The 20,436-nt window shown below is 40.6% G+C and overlaps 3 protein-coding genes across 4 annotated transcripts; 2 read left to right on the top strand and 1 right to left on the bottom strand.

The window, feature by feature from the left end:
• Window positions 1-665: 665 nt before the first annotated feature.
• On the bottom strand, window positions 666-6,855 carry fbxo42 (F-box protein 42). 2 transcript variants are annotated; one of them, XM_079297278.1, is made up of 10 exons: window positions 6,717-6,855; window positions 5,483-5,762; window positions 5,151-5,267; window positions 4,349-4,483; window positions 3,643-3,796; window positions 3,408-3,518; window positions 2,922-3,018; window positions 2,639-2,695; window positions 2,401-2,517; window positions 666-2,304 (listed from the first exon to the last, which is right to left on the bottom strand). In XM_079297278.1, exons 2-10 carry the CDS (start codon window positions 5,754-5,756, stop codon window positions 1,249-1,251), a joined length of 2,118 nt encoding a protein of 705 aa, XP_079153404.1. In that variant the 5' UTR covers window positions 5,757-5,762; window positions 6,717-6,855; the 3' UTR covers window positions 666-1,248. The 2 variants fall into 2 exon arrangements, with proteins under 2 accessions (XP_079153404.1, XP_079153405.1); XM_079297279.1 differs by having other exon boundaries at window positions 5,483-5,704; window positions 6,717-6,817.
• Window positions 6,856-9,105: 2,250 nt separating this feature from the next.
• Window positions 9,106-14,000, top strand: LOC306775141 (SUZ RNA-binding domain-containing-like). Its single transcript, XM_079265415.1, has 4 exons — window positions 9,106-9,789; window positions 11,090-11,139; window positions 11,248-11,517; window positions 11,603-14,000. The coding sequence occupies exons 1-4, from the start codon at window positions 9,739-9,741 to the stop codon at window positions 11,712-11,714; spliced, it is 483 nt and encodes a 160-aa protein (XP_079121541.1). The 5' UTR covers window positions 9,106-9,738; the 3' UTR covers window positions 11,715-14,000.
• A 967-nt stretch (window positions 14,001-14,967) lies between these two features.
• Window positions 14,968-20,149, top strand: necap2 (NECAP endocytosis associated 2). Its single transcript, XM_079297112.1, has 8 exons — window positions 14,968-15,116; window positions 16,386-16,486; window positions 17,241-17,345; window positions 17,880-17,961; window positions 18,356-18,464; window positions 18,610-18,754; window positions 18,854-18,938; window positions 19,111-20,149. Exons 1-8 carry the CDS (start codon window positions 15,022-15,024, stop codon window positions 19,154-19,156), a joined length of 768 nt encoding a protein of 255 aa, XP_079153238.1. The 5' UTR covers window positions 14,968-15,021; the 3' UTR covers window positions 19,157-20,149.
• The last annotated feature ends 287 nt before the right edge of the window (window positions 20,150-20,436 follow it).

Here is a 20,436-nt window from a genome sequence, read left to right as displayed (position 1 = left end):
AGGAAGAGTTCAGATGAGCTCGGGTCTTATGGGATGGATGTAGAGATGAGAAAGATTGTTCCCACCACAGAGCAGCTGATATGATTACACAGAGCTGGTGGTGCACGGATTCAAAACCAGTATTGACAATATCGCACCATATCCATCCAGCTTGGGTTTAATTACATTGAACTATGGTCTGAGTCTGATGTCAAACGTCCATACTTTGGTTTGTTTCGCGTTTCAGTCTTATTAACAATTTAGATTTTTGAATCTAAAGTTTTTTTTAAATAATTGTACATTAAATTACTTACTGGAAATGTCAAAGTAGTTGTTAAATGTATTATTTAGCTTTTCAGTTGCTCATAAAAATTTGAATAATTACGTATTTTCTTTGCTTCCATCGTTCTCATTCACATCTGCTCGAGTTCATGCAAACAAAAAAAGAGGAAATATGAACATCTCAATATCTATGACAACTCTGCGACCGCCATCTGCTGATCAAGATTGTGTTACAGGATAAAAAAAATCCAGAACAGCCACAACGGCAGCCAATGTAATTGTCCAAAAAAAAAAAAAAAAAAAAAAAAGCAGAAACATTTTATAATCACACATCAAAAATATGAACAGTGTGACAGAGCAGACATGGAGGCCGTTATTGTTGAACTATGTTTATAGTACAGTGCCATATCTCTCACCCACCATGGCCCCTGACACACATTAGTCAACAACTTTTAACCACCACCGTGCACACATAACACACACACACACACACACACACACACACATACATACATACACACACACACACTCGCACTGTTTTCAATGTAAACATTGCAGGCTTAAAGACTGATACAAAAAGCAAGGTAGTCGTCAATCGTTTCCGCGTCTGTTATCCCAGAGTTCCTCTATTTCAACAGTTCAGAGGAGGGCCAACAGAAAAACTGAATTGTTATCGTTTGGCTGATCCCCTTTTGGGGAACAACATAATGTCCTGTTCTCTCTAATCACTGCAGTCACAAACACACACACACACACAATTAGGATCTTCATTCAACCAAATGTATTTATCAAAGTGGAGTTAAAGTGTTTTATTTCTGAATGCTTGTAGTAGGCAGAAGGGAGAATAGTGAATTTATGAAGTGGAACATCTAACAATGATTATGTTCTTTTCCCATAATCCTGTCTATAGGAAAAAGGCATTGTGTGTCAATTCCCTTGTGTGGTGACAGGGTGAAGTCTGTCTTCCCAATCCCGCCTGGAGCTGCATTACCTTTTGGCTCGTACAAAGTACAAGGCGTTGGTTTTAGGGTAGTACTTCACATTCTGTTTCTTGTCCATTAGGCCCCCAAAAATGATGAGCTCACCCCTGCCCTGTACCACTGTGTGAAGGCTGGTCTCAGGAGGCCCTGTAACTGCAGCAGGGGTCCCGTTCCCATAAACTCTCCAGGACACCACCCGAGCAGACTTGGCCCTGGACACATCCAACACGTACATCTGCATGGGCTTGCAGTTGAGAGACTGGTACAGAGGTTTCCCTACGTTCAGGCTTTGGGGCGGGTGATGGCCAAGACGCCTTGCAATAGGTGGGATGGCGTGTCCATCAGCTCCAGCAGCCTGTGGAGGGCTGGAGGATGAAGACGGAGGGGTTCCAGGAGGAACCACTCCTCCACCACTTCCTCCTACAGGAGAAGCCCCCTGTGTCTGAGGGGAAGGCGATGACGATGAAGACGGTAAAGATGAGGAAGATTTGTTTTTCACTGCCTCCAGACCTCGTCGTAAGGCAGCGGGGGACACTGCCCCCGGGGGAGTGTGTGGGGAGCCTGCATCAGGTGTATGCAGGCCATTGGTGCTGGGCACCTCAGGGTGGTGAGCGGCAGAAGGGGGAGACTCCCAGCCATAGTCTGTGGAGCCAGGTGGGAGAGGGCGAGAGGAGGGAGATGCAGCCTGGGCTGGGCTGGTCCTTGGTGAAGGGGAAGATCCATTTGACAAGGGGGGAAGTGGAGGAAGAGGAGGGCTGTCTGGGCCTTGTGAAGGAGACGGCTGTTGGGATGAGGACGGGCTGCCTTCTCTGGCACTTCCTCTCGCTGAAGGCCGAGGTCTCAGCGTGCCCCAGCGGCCGTTTACACACGGAGCCTCTTCGACAGCTCCCAGGACAACACCGGCAGCCCCGCTACGAACAGGAGACTGGGAGCGCAGGGAAGGCGGTTCGGAGCCCAGAGGGCCAGGTGAGGCACTTATTGGGGAGGGCCGAGAGTTAAGACTCGGGCTGAGCGGTGCACGGCCAGATGGAGCCTGTGAGAAAACCACCACACACTGGCCCACCTTCAGGTAAATGAACAAAATGAGAAAAAACTACACATTAGTGATCATTCTTATACTCAGAGAGACACACACACAATAGGATTTACAGACACTTACTCTACAAGCTGGGTGACACCACAGCTCCGGCGCCCCATGCTCCTCGTTTTCCACCTTCAGCTGCTGCCACCTCCATGGTGGTGCATCCATGTGGAGGAGCCAGGCATCTTTAAGGAGCTTTAACACACAAGACAAGAGGATAAGTCAAAACTCTAGTCACTTAAAGTCACATGGAACATTTTCTGGAAGATATTGATGTGCTGTTCTGATACTAGAGTGGTAAAAAACAAAAACTTACTGCATTAGGACCGCCACAGCCTCCCAAGATGAGCAACGTCTGATCGTCAATCACAATCTAAAAAGACAACATTTAAAAATGAGTCATTTAATTTCATATGAAAAAGTTAAGTGGAAGTTTCTGGCACGTCAAGTGCATGGAGATGGGAAAGCAGTCTCCAATGGTCAAAACTCCAGCGATACTTTAAATAACTTCCTTGTCAGATCACGTTAAGAAAAGTTGAAATGAGCACTAATACTAGGAGGACCGGTGACTTTTGTCTAGCTTGAATATTGAAGCTTACTTGTGATTGGCCTCCTCGCGGGTGGGGTGATGGGCCAGATATGGGTGGTTTGGACCAGGACCACTGCTCCAGATCCAGAATCCAGACTTCATTACTCCTGATCAGAACCATCAGAGGGGACGACATTATGGTGAGGTGTGACAGCCAAAGATATCAACAACATATGCTCTTAACAAAGTTTAAGGCTTAAAGCTGAAATATGTACAGTTTTAAAATTAAATAGCATTACTCCTAAGCTCCCTGTCTCTTAGGTTTCTAGTCTCTTGTCCTCGGTTTTGAGTAACTAGGAGTTGATTACTGAACGTGATGTAACTTCATCACCTCAGTAAATCATATACTCACAACCACCCGACACCCGAGGAGACAATAACAATTTTACCGTCTACGAACAACGAGGTGGAACACCTTTGCAAACACTAGATGCCCCGTCATCATTGCAGCTAAGCTTGGATCATTTGTAATTAAATACAAGTAATAAATTCATACATTTGCCGTGCTCCTAGTGATCCCCCAAACACCACCATGGTGTTTCCAATCACAGAGGAGGAGTGGCCAGCCATAGGTGGAGGTCCATGTGTTGTTACTATACAGTTCCACCTGAGAAAGCAGAAGAAGTGAATCACAAGGGAGGAAATGATGACCAAAAGTTAAACTGTACAAAGTTTGTCAGTCACTTGTGACAACTTCATCCTTTAACTCCCAGTGCTGAAGTGTCTCTCACCAGTTCTTTGAAGGAGAGTAGGTGTGGATTTCATCAAAAAACCTCTCTGGTTGGTGCAGTGGATATGGGCTGGGACGAGTCCACCCCCCAAACAGCACCAACAGATCTTTGTGCATCACTAGAGTCGCCCCAGCTTTAGGAGACGGATAAGAGCCTGGAGGAGGAAAAGGTGATTCCGATTATAGCTACATATGTCTGAAGTTGTATGTATGTAAAAAACAATATAATAAACATACATCCAAAAATATGTTAGTGGAGAAAAAAAAAGGAAAACATGGCAGTAAAACTACATAATTATTTTGGCCACCTCACATTCAAGTGACAAAATAAAAAAAATGTTCATTCACACGGCCAAATCTCCCACAGAAAATGATTTTCACACACACGTCTTCCTCTTAATCCCTAGCATGCATTTCATAAAAGGTGAAATAAGCTTTAAAGTTTACAGAAATAAAATGCAAGTGCACGAGCAAAATCATTTTACTACAATCTCATTTCATCCGTGCTTCTTTTTTTTATTTCCACCTCTTCAAATACTGTGTACTCAGCTGCTTCTGCTGAGCATCTGACTACCATATTCACTTAATGTGGTTTGCCCTCCCACAGTTCCCCTTATATAATCCCCAAATGGAGTCTTTTTTTTACCAGAGCTGCATGTCGTAAAAAGGGCTCCGATTTCTGTTTCCTGCTAGCAGCCTACTCGTACCTGAGGCTAAGGGGCGGATCCACTCCTTGCTGTTGAGGTCAAGTCTCCACAGATCATTGAAGGCAGCGTTGCAGCTACTCTGAGTGCAACCCCCGAATACATACATGGACTGGTTTGAGTCATAATAGCATGCACCTGCAACCAAACAAAGAACAATTAACAGCAAATTATAGCAAACAGTCAGTGTTAGGTGTCTTTTTTGTGCCAAGAGCAGTAAAACCAGTGTCCTGCCTTTCTAAAGGGGTAAATAGAATAGTAAATGCATATGTCAGTGCATTAAGCGACAGCACTTGACACTGACATGTGCACAATTCATTGTTTATCACAAAAAACTGTTGACAAAAAGGTTTGCATCAGCTTGATGCTGAAAACATAAACGCGTGTTGCTTCTGTAACACTAAATATATCGTCAAAGTGTCTGGTGTCGCTCTTCTCATGAATCACTAATCTTGCACAGGGCAGAAGATATTTTATATGCTGCACACTGGACTCATAATCTGATCCAGGGTAGAAAATAAAATGTATTCTGACTCTGCAATTTTGGGTCATTTTTGTCACTGATGTTTGAAATGTGTACACATTTCTATACACAATCACACTTTTGTGTTGCCCTCTTGATTGTGTTTTATGGAGAAAAAATACTGACACTGGTCTGACCCACAGCTAAAACCGCTCTGAAACACTTTCAGATTTTGAATGCATAACCAGAAGTTCTGTATTTTTGATATTCTGGGGAAAAAAGTTCATACTTGACGTGTAACTCATTTTTAACATGAAGTATTATAACGCAGCATATACTGACTGTGTGAGAAGCGCTGAGTGATCGGGGTTCCTGGATACGGGTACGTGCGACTTTCCCACTGGATATTTCCCTCCTGGACAGCTCTCAAGAAACCGTGGTAGCACTGATAAGCAACACCTAGTTGAGATAAAATATTAGTAAACAACAGGAACACAGAAAAGTGGATAAAGAGCTCATTTAAATTACTTTAAAATGTTAAATACATTATCAAACGTTGCCTCTCCATTTCACCGCTCTGCTTGAAGTGCAATGCCCACTTCCACTCACTATAAGGTTAACCGGTCCGCCTTAAGATTCAGTTTCATACAAGGCTAGGTAAACATGAGGCCTACCTTTAATGAGGCGATACCACTGCTTACACACGAGTGCAGCAGTCTTGTGCTCCTGGTAAGGTGAGAGGAAGGACAGAATGTATTCAAGAACTTCCTCTGGCAACTCCTCCATTGTTCTCCCCCCTCCTTTGGCACCGATGTCCATGTTCCCTTCTTGTCGGCAGGACCCCATGTTTGCCTCCTCTTCCTCTGTTATCCCAGCAGGCTCTGCCCCATCGTCCTCTGTATCCATGGCAACAAAGCATCCATCCTCATTATCATGAGAGCGGGACATTATGGTCTGTTGAGACATGGGGAGACATGCTAGTGATACATGCAACCAGCTACAGTTAACTACACTTTAACCGTGATTACAATTCTTCATGTATTCTAATAAGACTCCGTAGACTAACTCTAACCCACCTCAGCTCTAAATGTTCTTTATTTGATCTCTGAGAGTCAAATGTAAAGAGGAAAAAGACTTTGGACTAAATTGGAATAAATGTATTCTTACACGTACACAAAATTACACTACAAAGCGATGACGTTAACCACCATAACAGTTTTTTTAAGCATTTAGTTCTCGGCAGTTTTAGTTGTCACATCCATTGTCTGAAACGGGTGGTGCCCTTTCTAGACTAGAGTGTCCCTCTAATACCGTTAGCTAGCTACATCTAACTAACGTTAGCTGTCATTAGCCATCACATATCTAATAAAATGTTGGGTTGCTAATGCTAAATACCCCTTAAAGCTAACTACCTAGGAAAATACACAAAACTCAAGACAAGTTAAGTTCAGTAAACAACCACTGGCTTATGCTACAAAACACCGACGAACCAACATATACACGTAACTGGATTCAACGTTTGCTCCTTAGAGAATACATGCTAGCAGTGGCTAACGCTAGCTAACTGATCATGAGCATCAAGCTAACCTTGACTAGCATTAACGAATCTCAAGCTAACGGCGTGACGTTATAGCAACAGCTTACGCGTTATCTTAAAAATATCTCTGCTTGACAAAAGGTGCGAACTCACAACTTCTTAAGTATTTTAATGTCGCGAGAACCTTTCAGGGCAACAGTCTCTTCTAACGTTACACCCAACTAACAAGCTAGCTAGCTGTTATATTCAGTATTGGTAATCTATGCTAACGTTAGCACGAGCAGAGGCTGTGAGCAGGAATTAACTAGCTCCTCTAATGTCAGATAAATGTTGTCAGTTTCGCTCATGAACTGGTGCAGCATTATTAGTACCGTTGTTGTAGACGGGGTCTATTTCGGGCTCTGGGTGTATTTCCTCTCCTTCCCCCCGGTATCAGCTCCGGAGGTTCCTCTGCAGCCTCCAAACAGTCGCCATCTTCTGCTCCGTGAACAGCGTCCTCCGCAGCACAGCGACGCCGTTGCAGCAGCTGCGGACTGTCTGCGGTAGCAGGGTGGGACTGTGTGTGGTACCAGGGTGGGTCCTCTGTACCTAACACTGCGCCCCCAGCACCTTTGGAATAACCCCTATATAATTACCCAATTTTAAAATGTAGCAAAGAAAGAAAAAATAAATAAACTCTTCAAGTTCTTTGACATTAAATGACGCCTCCTACACCTGTAACTTCATCAGACCTCATTGAAAAAAAAAGTTGTTTCAGGAACTGCATCTTGTAGATCTCTGCACCCTGGAATTACATTGATATATGTAGTCTATCTGTTTTTAAAGCGCTGAGCTATATAAGACTATAAAATACTGCTGTAATTGCATACTCCAGTGTTGGCCAGCTAACATTTAAAGTTTCTCCCATACTTTTTTGATGTGCAATGTTGATATATATATTTAATGAACCCTGCATATACAACTGGTTTCTTTACTGTTGCATAATGACCAAATTCTTCAATCACTATATTGATGATTTTGTTTTAAATCATGTACAAATGTCTACAAACAAACAATTAAATAATAAACTTATAAATCATTACTTACAAATACATTTAAGAAATCTTGTTTTATTACAGTACGTAGCCACTCGAATATTTAACTGTATATATGCCATTCATATGAAGTACCAAAAACCATGGCAATTTCATCATCAGACATACAGTTTCAGGTACACATGCACCTTCTTTATTAGAAAAGGGTAAAAAGACTTGTGGTTTAGACCTGCAGAATGAGAGATGCCAACACTAAGACAGAACAAACATTGCTGCCCCAATTTTGACATTTGTGGGGCAGGCAAAGTGTTACATCTGCAATTAGTTTGGAACTAATGCCTTCCATTAAAGAGGTATATCTATGCAACACAAAATAATTGGTAATATAAGCTAACCATTCTTTGATGCTGAATATTTGAACTATAAATACAGTTTTTTTTAAATGGCCTTAATCTATTAGCCTATTTATTAAACAATTAAAAGTTAAACGACAATCAACTGTCATGCTCACTTGTATAAAGTGCCTGATTCTAATATAATACACGATTCATGGTTGTTCATATTGGGAGAAACACAAAATTAATCAATGACTAATCTTAAATAGGCGACACACTGGAATCATATGCATGTTGTCCACATATGATCAAAATCCATTAGAATTACAGAAAAACATTTATTTTGATTATTTTGAAAGAGTGGGCTGTACATGTTATATTAACGTACAGTCTCAACATCTGTCACAATGTGTTACATTAACGCACATCATCTCTGTACATGGCACATGTGAACATTTATACATTCCTTCGACAATTTATCAAATTCCTGAATAAAACTGTTCAACTTCAATTTTTAAACAGATATATTGTACATATATTTTTACAATGTTTTTATTGTATTTTTAAGTCTTGGCTGTTTGCAGTAGCATGCTTGCTTTTATCTTGTATTTTCTCTTACTGTGTTTATTGTAAACACTAAACACCAAGACGACAAATTATGTGAAAAGACTTTAGACTTTATAATAAAACACCTCGGGCCAGATCGTCGTCCTTCACATGACTACAACGCTACACGGCTGTTGCTTGTTGTTGGTAATCCTGGCTCTACTGTCCAGGTTGTTTAGTTTAGTTTAGTTTAGTTGCTAATTTTATTTAATTAATACCTCTATATTCATGGTATATATTGTGCATTTCTATTTTCTATTCTATTCTAGCTTATTTTTTATTAATCTATTCCTTCAATTCAATATCTGCTCTGTTATTTTATTGTACTGTAGATATTGTGCATTCCATACGTTATATCTTACTCTGTAAATTGCTGCTGCTACAAACGAATTTCCCCCTGGGGATAAATAAAGTTTACATCTATCTATCTATCTATCTAAAACCTACTGAGTAATAAATGTTGGGATTTCTGATTCTGGTGCTGCATTCAGTCACGACCGTTTATTTCCCAATTATAACCTACTGCCAGTTGTATCCATAGACTGTATATAAGAAGGGTTGTAACTACAAAGTTAGGTATTTTTTCTTATCCCTCCAAACAGACAGTTGCTATTCCAGATAAATTATCATCATTGTTATATTTTGTCAATCACAGTATTTCACTTTGGGCCTTTATGTGTTGTATTCTGTAATTTATGTATATTTTGTTCAAAGACCCCGTGGTGTTTCTGTCAGTGCCCCTGTCACATGAACGCAGCATTTCCCTTCAACAACACCATGTTGAACACAAACAGCCTCATCTCGGCGCTCTATTCCACTACCCATCAAAAACAACGACAGTGTGGTGGAGTAAGACTATCTCTCACTATTTAGTGACCAACATAAAGCGTTAGGCTGTTGAATTAGCTTAGCCAGATTTAAATTACTTTATCTTTCCGGGTTAATTAGTTGTCGTGATATAAGCTAGCAAGTTGACGCTAGCTAAGCTAACGTAAATATAACATAATTTCCCTCCACGGTTAAACGTAAGGGGCACTGATTAACGTCAAGGGTTGAACCCTAGCTATCAACTATCCAACACTACTGTGTACGCTGTGTATTTCCGTCTGAGCGGCTTGTGGACGACACCAGTGCTCGGTTGATTTACCGAGGTGGACGTTACGCCAGATTTAAAGTAGCAGGCAGCTAACGTTAGGGGGATTGCCCTCAGTAGAGCATTAAGCTAGCACGCTAACACGCGGCCAAGCAGCGGGTAGATAATTTGTTTATTCCGACTTCACCCGTCACGTATACCCGTGAGATCGAGCTCTCTGCTGGGGTCTGCGTGAGCTCCGTCCACCGTCCCATGCCCTCTGCGTGGCTGGGAGAGAGTTAGCCGGTGGAGCCGAAGCGGTAACCGACCAGCAGTCCTGTTAAACATGGAGGATGAAGAGGTCGCAGAGAGCTGGGAAGAGGCAGCGGACAGCGGGGTGAGAACCACTAACGTTGGACAATTATTCGTTTCAACCAGATTATAACTTGATTTTTAGTTTGCCCGCTAGACAGCCGCCTATCAATGATTTTCGATACCATGGATGTGTCTGGCACTTGAATACCTGATATAAACATGTTATTTATTTGTTTTCTCATCAAAGACATCAGCTCGTCTTCCTGGCTGAGTCCTGCAGGCCTCGCTGTCCCATAACGACACGGGACTTAGCCTGGCTTTATGTCATTTTATTTACGCAACAAAATGATTGTATGATGTGTGGAAATCCACAAAAATATCCACAAAAATAATGAATCTTTACAAAGTCGACTTTTCCCGATAATGCTCCCATTTTTTAGACCCGCCCATTGCGGAAATGACAGTTTGCATTGAATCATTACAATACCATAACAGTTTAGTATGTTCAGTGCTTTTTCAAATACTACTGAGACAGTCTTATTCCTGTAATCCTGTTTTTGTAACATATCCCCTGCAATCAAATTGGCTGAAAAAGCATGTCTATGTCATTTTTGGGACTATACACAAAGTTATTATCGATATGAAACTGAATGTAATAGTTGAGTTGCTGCATTCTATTCCATATTTTTTATATGAGCAAACTGAAATCCAGCAGCTGGCCATGTGTTGATTTGAAATGACCCTGAGATATACAGTTTAACCTGTAAACTTTGTATTGGTTTAACACTAAAGACAAATTTCAACTTCTGTCTGAAAAAGTATGTAACATGTAATCAATCACATTTGCTCACCCCTGCCTTCCACCCTGGTAACATATGAATACAAAAAATAATCAAATACTGCATACAGTGTATAGTAAAAGCCATAATCTGTACATAAATCATATGTATGTGCAGTATTTAAGAAGATTTCTTAATTAACCCGTAGCTATCGGGTCACCCCCACTCCATTTAAACAAATAAAATAAAGAGCATACTTTCAATATAAAAACAAAGTAGATACACAGTTGCTATACAAACACATTTCTTAACAAATGTACTTTGATGCCCCCCATTTGATATTTCAGAGTTGATTCTTGTTAATTCTCGATCACTTATTCGTGAATAGAAGTTCAATAAATCCCATACCACGATGAAGGATTATTGATTTGTAATGATTGAACTATGTCATAACATCTTTCAAACACATTTTTAATAGATTCAAGCAACCAGTCAGTAATTTAGTAATCTGAATCTCCTGAACATGATTGCATACAGGTCATTGAGACAGATATTTAACTTGTTTCACAGTAATACAAATGTAATAAATGTTTTTCTCCTCAGGAAATCGAGAGACGACTTGAGGCTAAACTGAAAATAAATCAGGAGGCAAAGTAAGCAAAGAGACAATTTATCCAAAATATTTCAATACATGGTAAGATTGCATAGAAGTTTTTTTTCCCTGGTCATTTTATTCCCCTCACTCGTGTTTTCTCGAACAGGAAGTCCAGTTTGGGTTCGGGTGGCTCACCTGTTCAAACTGCCATTGTAATCCAGGATGACTCTCTGCCTGCAGCACCCCCACCACAAATTAGAATTTTGAAACGTCCGTCAAATAACGGGACTGCGGGAAACCTTGCGTCCTCGACTCGTCCCTCTCAGCAGATGAAGTCTTTGGCCCAGCGGGAGGCCGAGTACGCAGAAGCCCGGAGAAGGATCTTGGGCAGTGCGTCTTCAGATGATGCGCCTCAGGAAAACCCTTCCCAGGACAGGTAAGACATTACAACAAAGAAGAATAACGTTTAATTTGCAAAGTAGTGAAAAAAAACTGATATTGATTTCTCCTCATATCATTAGGCCAGCTCGTATGAGCGTGCAGCAACCATTGGAACCAGTTCGTCCAAACAATCATGTGATCCGCCAGCCCACCGGCCCAGATGGCACCTCAGGCTTCAGACTCTTCAGATAAAGAGGCGCTACCCGCTGCAAGGAAACAGCTGTCTCCCTGAGAGGTCATACAGGGTGGCAGTTCAAGGGGTTGTGTGTGATATGACAAGCAGAGTGGTGGGATGACACCAAATTTGACAGACATTAGAAACATGAAGACACAGCATGGATTGAAATAAACTCCTCCACCCTCTCTCTACTCTGCTTTCTGGCATGGTCTTTGCCTTTCGCCTTGTCTCTTCCTTCTGTGGAATGTGCAAGGGGCTGGCAGAGATAAGCCAAAGATCTGAAACCCCTTCTGTTCCACACTGTGAACAGACTTTTGCCTCACATCCCTACACACTGTGATACTCTGATGTTCCATGAGGTGCCCTGTGATTTTACGTACGATTGGCCGGCCGAGTGCCAGGGCACCGGGTGCCTGTCTCTGCAGTGAGAATAAGGGGAGCTTGTGAATCTGTGGGAATTCCCCAGAGAGGTGCACGCGAGCGAGCTGGCCTTTCCACTGATGGAGTGTGGATCGTGGCTGGGTGTCCACCGGGTCGCTGGCCTCAGTTTTTTTGGGGTTCAGCGGAAATTAAGTGTTTGACAGTGCTGAGAGCTTTACTGTGGGTTCAGCAGCTTGAGTGAAAGGTAAGAAAAAGTCAGACTGATCCAACACTTTGAGTAAAAGGGCACCGTAGTTGCAGAGCAATGGCAGAGGCCCAGAGCAGCATGTCCCACAGGGCAGAGGCATCTGTTGGGCTCTGGTGGCCATTCATTTAAAGAAATGCCCGGTGGGCACGCAGCCTTTGGCCAAAGATTACAGATCGGACGGTCAGAATGTCACTAAATCTAAGTTTATTCAAGCAATATAGACGAAGTCACTCCCTGGATTGTTTTTTTTACATTTGCCCATTTACCTGTGCTGTGTTTTCAAATCATGTTTTGTTTTAAACAGCTGACCATGTTTCTTCATGTTTGTGTTTAATTCAGGAGATCAGTAGTGTATCAGAGATTAAATGATGTAGCCTCTATACAAAACTTTATTGGTAGTCATTTTAAATTAGATCAAAGTGGATAAAAACAACAGATCTTGATTATTGAATTGAAAGTCTGAAATTATGTATGTGTCCCTGTGTGTTTGCCTTGCTATTTCTAAACGGAAGTGCTAAATTGGAACATATCTTCTGGCCAACTGCACTGCATCTGTTTAGAAAAGAGGACTTGGATCTGTTTCAAGTATGTTGACTGATTGCGTTATTAGGTTATGTTTTGGTCTTCAGAAAAAACTATTTGATGCTCCGCTTGGCGGATGACACAGTCACATGACAACTACGTTATTTTGGAAAGAGTCAGGGAAATTTCTATCAAACTACAAAAAGGATCGCAAAGATATTAGAAAGCTCCGTGTCCTTCAGAACGAAGCCAAACTCCGCTGCCTGGTTTTGATGAATGTTTTTCATGTGAAGGGATTTTACATCATTGTTTGTCACTGATTAAAAGTAAAAGTTTGCAAACCATGAAATAAATAATCTCATCCAGTACTGATGATTACTGCAACCATTTTGAGCCCTTTGACACTTGTATGCCTTAAATGACCCCTGGTTACACGTGTTCACTTTCCAGTAGTGCTTGTTCGTCTTCAGCTTTTTGTGCACTTGTGATAGTTTTATTATTTACTCGATACACCCTGTCATTAATGTACAGTTAATAGTTTCTAGAGGGCAAATACAAAATCACACTTTGTCAAGGTGCAATAATGATTTTCTTACAGAAACATTCATGACTTTGTTCAGACTATTTATCCAAATAATTTCCAGTGACTAAAACCATTGATTGGAAATATTCACAAGGAAAGAATAAATTGAAACATAAATGAAACAACTTGCCTCCACACAGCAGCAAACCGATCAATATGGCTGATGCGTTTGTGCCACTTATTCCAACCTCACTCACTAAAACAGAACAGACATTTAGGGTCAGAGGAGTGCGTAGTTCACTAATCTCTGGGAGTCAAAGATTACTTTTGTTGTTCGATGACAGCATTAGAAGTTTTCCATTGCAGCGCTACCATCTATTTTTCTGTTGTTTTAATAAATAGTACAGCCGACACAGTAGTCTTACTATACTGTTCCCAGGGATCTGGTTCAAATTAAATGGATTTGTTATTTCAAATTGATAAATAATAGCGAAACCCATCCTGTATCTGTGCGAACTAGACATTAAGCTCTGCTTCAGTCCTTCACAGCCGCCTGTTTAAGGCTGTTTGATGTCATTCTTGTTTTGAAACTTGAAAACCACAAATGAAATTTGAATACCCTTTAATAAACACACTTCAAACTTGGTTTATGTTTGTTTTGTATTTCATGAAACCAGATTTTTGCATATATTACTTCAAAATTTGTATCAAAATTATTTAATGTGATGCAAATAAACTGAATGTGATTGATTCAAAGACATTTATAAAATAATCATTATTATTATTATTATTAGGACTCCGATTAGTAGGTGAATTAGTGTACTTTAAGTACAGGGGTGGCCAAACTTCTTTGATTGTGAGCTGTACACAGGTCACAGGCCAAACAATAGTAAATGAGTATTTTTCAACCAGTTGCACTGCAAGGAAATGTTTGTAAATGTCATGTTTTTAGATACGCAAACCCCTTGTTCCTTAGAAAATGAATCATCTATCAAAATAAAACAACACGAGTAAACAGTTAAATGTTTGGCAGCTGCAATTGGGTGCATTTACATTTTAATTTAAAGTGTTCATCAATGTACATCGTCCCTCTCGAACAAATAAAACTAAACTTTTAAAATCCAACACAGTGCATAACCTGAGTACCCACAACAGTATTATAATGTCATGTGTAAATCTGTAAATAAGTCAAGTTAAACCAGGCAAAGTTACTAGTATTATTATAGTGTGGTAGTACTATCACTCTATAATAATAATAGTATTATTATAGTGGTAGTACTTGCTCAGTTACTACTAGTATTATTATAGAGAGGTAGTACTACTAGTATTATTATAGAGCGGTAGTACTACTAGTATTATTATAGAGCGGTAGTACTACTAGTATTATTATAGAGCGGTACTACTAGTATTATTATAGAGCGGTAGTACTACTAGTATTATTATAGAGCGGTAGTACTACTAGTATTATTATAGAGTGGTAGTTTGCTTCCTGACTGCTCACACCTTCCCGACCGCACGCGGCGCTGTATGAAGTGAGCCGCTCGGATAAGTTTGGGAACTCGTCGTCTGGTTCTCGCTCAACTCCAGCCGAGAGGTGTCCATCGAAAGTCGGAAGTTGGTTTTGATAGTTTTGGTGAAACTCGACAAAATGGCAGAAGACAACAGCTATGAGTCAATGCTCTGCGTAAAGCCCGAGGTTCATGTTTACAAGATCCCGCCGCGCGCTTCTAACCGTGGATATCGGTAAGAACAGCTCAGTGAGTAGTAACTGCGAGTCTCGTGAGAGACAAGTGTCCGTCATCAAGCTAATATAACGTACACCCATTATCGGACAACGAGTTGAGAACGGAACAATCATCACACCTGTTGTTAGGTGTGATGATTGTTACCGTTCTCAACTCGTACTTTAGTAACTTTAGTAAGGATTTAGATAAACAGACATACTGTTAGCTAGCTGAGAACGTTACACGTGCTAGCGGAATATCAAAACACTAATTCGCTGCTGTAACTTGTTACCTGCTGATGGAAATTGGACACCGTCATCCAGACTTTGTCAACAGACAGTTCATAGACTGCGACTTACACCTGCTGCCATATAACAAGTTAACTCTCGTGGTGAAAGTTATGAGAAATGATGACGGTGCTGGTAACGTTAAGTCTGGAAAGTTTAAAATGGCAGGGCTCATGTCCGATAATGCAGGTGTTTATAGTTCATGCTAGCGGCTAACTAGCTAACATTAAGTGGCGTTATTTAAAATTCATTGTGTTTTGTGTGAAAATAATATCGTAGTAATTCTATGAAAACAGTATCTAACGTTAGCTAGACTTACATGTGTAGATGATGACTGATTGCTCATTGACTTACATTAAACTGTCAGACTACTGTTTTCACTCTAAAATTAAACTGTTTTTGTCAGCTGTCACATTATGATGTTATATATATTGTGTATTATATATATATATAACATTATAATGTGACCGATCAAGGAGGAGTTACCATCCATGACATCAGCATGATGAGAAGTTTGTCATTCCCTGAAGCAGCCTGTTGTCCATCTTTCAACATAAAGAAGCTGTCATGGAAGTTCATTTTTGACTCCTGGAAACAGTAGTTGTTACAAACAAAAAAGGGCTAAAGCAAGGTCTACTTTCTAGCCTTTTTTCTGAGGCTTTCCACTGTCTCTCATGGTATTCCTCCACGGATTGGAGTTGCGCAGATGTCATGATGAAACCATAAAGCCGTGAGGTCGAAAGCCCCTGAAAAGCTTACTAAGTGGACCATGATGTTTGTTTTTCTGTTGTTGTGTTAATGAAGATATTAATTATATCTTTAAAGGATTCACACGTGTCACATTTCCTTCAGTTGGCAGCAGAACCAAAAAGATCTTGAATATCTAATTTTAGTCTTCCTTAAAGTTTTTAATTTCACTTCCTCCTGCTGTGGAAAGCCGCAGCTGTCTGGGTGGAAACTGTGATACACTTTTATTCAGTAAGTGTTTCCTGTTGTTCTAGTGCTGCTGACTGGAAGCTGGATGAACCTGCATGGAGTGGTCGGCTGAAAATCTCTGCAAAGGGCAAGATTGCCTACATTAAGTTAGAGGACAAAAACACAGGTAAACAAATTGGCATCTCCTCCTCCTCCTGCGCTGTCTAATTTTGTTTATGTTACATAGCAAGATGGTGGTTCAAACATGTTTGTGACGTGAAACATGGTGCTCAGCATGAGGGAAACTGGGTGCAAAAATATGATAGTTTTTATTTTTCCATATCAGAAAAGTAGAATCTTATATTACCAAAAGAAAGACAGATTACATGAAAGCATCCTGCTTTACCCATTATCCATATTTTATCCAGACTGGGCCTATAAGTAATGAAGTCTCACAGTTAAAGCTCTGTTCGTGTCATTTTGGATGACAAGCGGTGTGCACAATGCATCATGTGAGGATACATGGAGTATGCAACAGATTTAGAGAACTGTTATTATCGTGGTTAACATAAATAGTAACTTCACAGCAGATGCATGACCGTGGTTGCGTCACATTAGCAAGTTCCCTGACTCGAGGCCATTTAAAATGCATGGTTTATTCTGGGAATGTGGTAGAACAGGTGAGCCTCTCCTCCGGTGAATTTGCAGCAGACAAGAGGCTGCAGGTGTGTTGTTGCCCTTTTACATTTGATTGTAGAGATTTAGTCTCAAATGGAGCTCTTATCTCAGTGACAACCAGTCACTGAACATGTCACCACTCTACACCATTCAGAGTTAACCTGACTCGCCAACAAGCTTGTTAACTTTCTTTGTGCTTTGCGACTAACATTTTTACTTTATTGCTCACACTTTAGTAAGTAACCCTAAGGTGTTGTTTGCAGGAGAGCTGTTTGCTCAAGCTCCAGTGGAACAGTACCCAGGGTGTGTGGTTGAGTCAGTCACAGACTCCAGCAGGTACTTTGTGATCCGGATAGAAGATGGCAATGGTAAGACACGTTCTGTGGGAGAAGTAGGAGGACATACTGTACTAAAGTCATCTCAAATGTAATGCCTTTAACGTGACATCATAGTGATTCAGGATCTTTAACGTGACATCATAGTGATTCAGGATCTTTAACGTGACATCATAGTGATTCAGGATCTTTAACGTGACATAGTGATTCAGGACTTGGTTTATGTTTTTCAGCCATTTGTATCACGACAATCACAGGAACTCTTGAGTCCGTCTCACTCTTCAGCTATAAAGTGACAGTGGATAACATTAAGAGACCTTTTTTCTTGATATAGAGGCACCATCTATTGCTATTTATAGTATTTATTTCATCTTTAAATGTAAGACAACCCACTTCTGTAATGAAGAAGAACTTCTTATATTCAGCCTAATATGGTGTAAAACTGATTGATTGATAAGTCACAGGTTTATATTCAGTAGATTTATTGTCTGTGTCTTACTGCAGGCATTATGCTCTTTCATATGATTCATAATGTGCTTTTGTCTTTACAATTTTACTTCAATAAAGGACGTCATGCTTTTATCGGTCTGGGTTTTGCTGATCGTGGAGACTCATTTGACTTCAACGTAGCTTTACAAGACCATTTTAAGTAAGTTAGCTTCTCTTATGTTGTCTTTTTACTGTCTGATCTCTGTTCATACATATGGCCTCAAAATCACATCCGTTTCTATGACCTGGTAAATATTCATGAGCACGTTGTGCAACGTTTACATGAATGTGTTTAAATGTGATACTTTGAACAACATTCATACTTGGATAGACAACAGTGCATATTTGTCCATCGTGCATCGAATTCATTTATTTTAATTCTAAATGAGAGTAACAGAGACCATCGACACACACATTTAAGCTTTTTTGTTGTGTTTGCTACAATACTTGCAATGCTGGTGTTTTGTTATCTGTATCCCACTGTAATGACCCAGTTTGACTCTATCCAATGTTACTTCAGTGATAGTTATTACGCTTTCTAACTGTTTCTAAAGGTGGGTGAAGCAAGAAGGCGAGCTCGCAAAACAGGAAGCTTCTGAGCGCACAGCACCGAAGCTGGACCTCAGCTTCAAAGAGGGACAGACTATCAAGATCAGCATTGGGGTGAGTCATGCAGCCCCAACATTACACAGGTCAAGAAATGAATAAAAAAAGGATTAAATAATGACGGATTCTATAAAGCAAAGAGCCACTAATTAAACAATAAAGACGTTCAGAAATTCAGAAACTCTCATGACTCCGTCTACAGCAAAACATCAAGAAGAAGGAAGCAGGTGCCAAACCACGTCCCACGGGTGTGGGTCTCCTCCCACCTCCACCAGGTGCTAAGGTTGGAGGTGTAATACCGCCTCCTGTGGGGGAGCAGACGGTCTCAGCTGTACCGACTAACTCTGGTGATCACCCTGCTGTTGAATCAAATCAAATTATTTAAGCATCTTCACGGGATTGAAACGGTATTCATGCTTTACATACATGTTTTTCTCCTGATCCAGCCTCTCTCTTAGACTTCGGGTCCCCTGGCCCTGCAGCCCCACCCAGCTCCGACGTGTGGGGGGATTTCACGTCTGCAGGCTCCAAGTATGTTTTCCTCAATATGTCACCTGTATTTATGGCGGTCCTAACAATCCATCTTGTCCATCTGTCACATTTCTGTTCGTTTAACATGATTTGTTTTTGAATTCTTTCACATTCATCATCATCACACTCATCTCCCACCCCCCCCCCCCCCCCCCCCCTTCCCTCTCCACAGCTCCAGTAAAGATGCTGTCAAAACAGGATGGGTGCAGTTTAGTTGAGTGGTGAGAAAACGTGCACACACTCAGGCTCCATACATTCCATGGACAAGATGATTGTGGCATAAAGAAACTAAAAGAAAGGAACTGTTAGCAAACTTGACTGGCTCATTTGTTCTGTAAAGAATATGTTCACATAAACTGTAGCCGGCTGACCAACACACTCTGGAGGAACAAACGGTAAACATGTACATACTTTTTTTTTTTATCCTATTCTTTTCTCAAACTCTGCCACCAAGTGGGACCGTCGTTTGATTTTAGAAGTCGCTCAGACTAAACGGTGATTGTTGGAGCGTCCGCTCTCCTGAAGACAAGTGAGCGTGTTGATGGTCGAAAAGGAACGATTGTCTTGTTACACTAACCAGATGAAAACATCTGTCCTTTACCTTCAATCAAATGTTCCCTTATTTTACATCTAGTTTCAACCCCTTTCTCAATTCTATCTGTCCAGAATCATTTTGGATCGTGTCCCTCTGTCCCATCATGCTCCCGTCATAGTTATCTCATTACACAAGCGCCACTCATCTCAAGGTCGTTTTTACCATTTAGGGATCGTTAGTTTACCCATTGAAAATATCCATGTTTTGTTAACTTTATAGCAGTTTGTGTGCATTTTTGTTTTCTGTTTCCTAGTTTTTGTTTTATTTTGTTTTAGATCGGGCAAAGCTATATTCATATATGATCACTTGTTTTAAATTAATTCATCAAATATACCCAGGTTGTTTCAATCATGGTGTTCGAAGCAGTCATGTCTATTTCTTGTCTGTCGTCAAAGTTTGAACATGTTTCCGTTCATTTGTCTTCGTGTAGGCCCTTCATACGTCTTCGTCTCGTGCCTTGTTGCTTTTAAAAAACGTGCCGTTACCAAATAGTAATGTCCTCAATCTTGTTGCTAATTTGCATCAAGTATTTGATTAAGTGCCTTTCAGAAAAAGATCCAAAATGTATCAAATGTAAACCGAAGTCATCTTGTAAATAAACAATATATTTCATTGACTCTTGTTTAGATTTGTATTCGTGAACTAGTCGACATGTGAGCTTGTAGAGGTGTTCTCCATGTTACTCATGTCTTCTTCACAGGTGCAATGTGTTCTCAGATATCAGAGTATTGGACCGTTAAGCGTCTCATGAAGGTGTTTTTTGATGATGTAGAAGGAGAACGTGGAGTCACTTAATGTGATCAGTAACACAATCTAAGAGGATTGTTTTTGATATCACAGCCAGCATATTTTTTTCAATTGGGTTAATTGGTGTTAATTTAAATAACGTTTCCATGTTTAATT

Source organism: Melanostigma gelatinosum, assembly GCF_949748355.1.
Source record: "Melanostigma gelatinosum genome assembly, chromosome: 3".
Lineage (NCBI taxonomy): Eukaryota > Metazoa > Chordata > Actinopteri > Perciformes > Zoarcidae > Melanostigma > Melanostigma gelatinosum.
The sequence above is the reverse complement of the archived record's forward strand: the minus strand, read 5'-3'. Positions and strand labels throughout refer to the sequence as shown.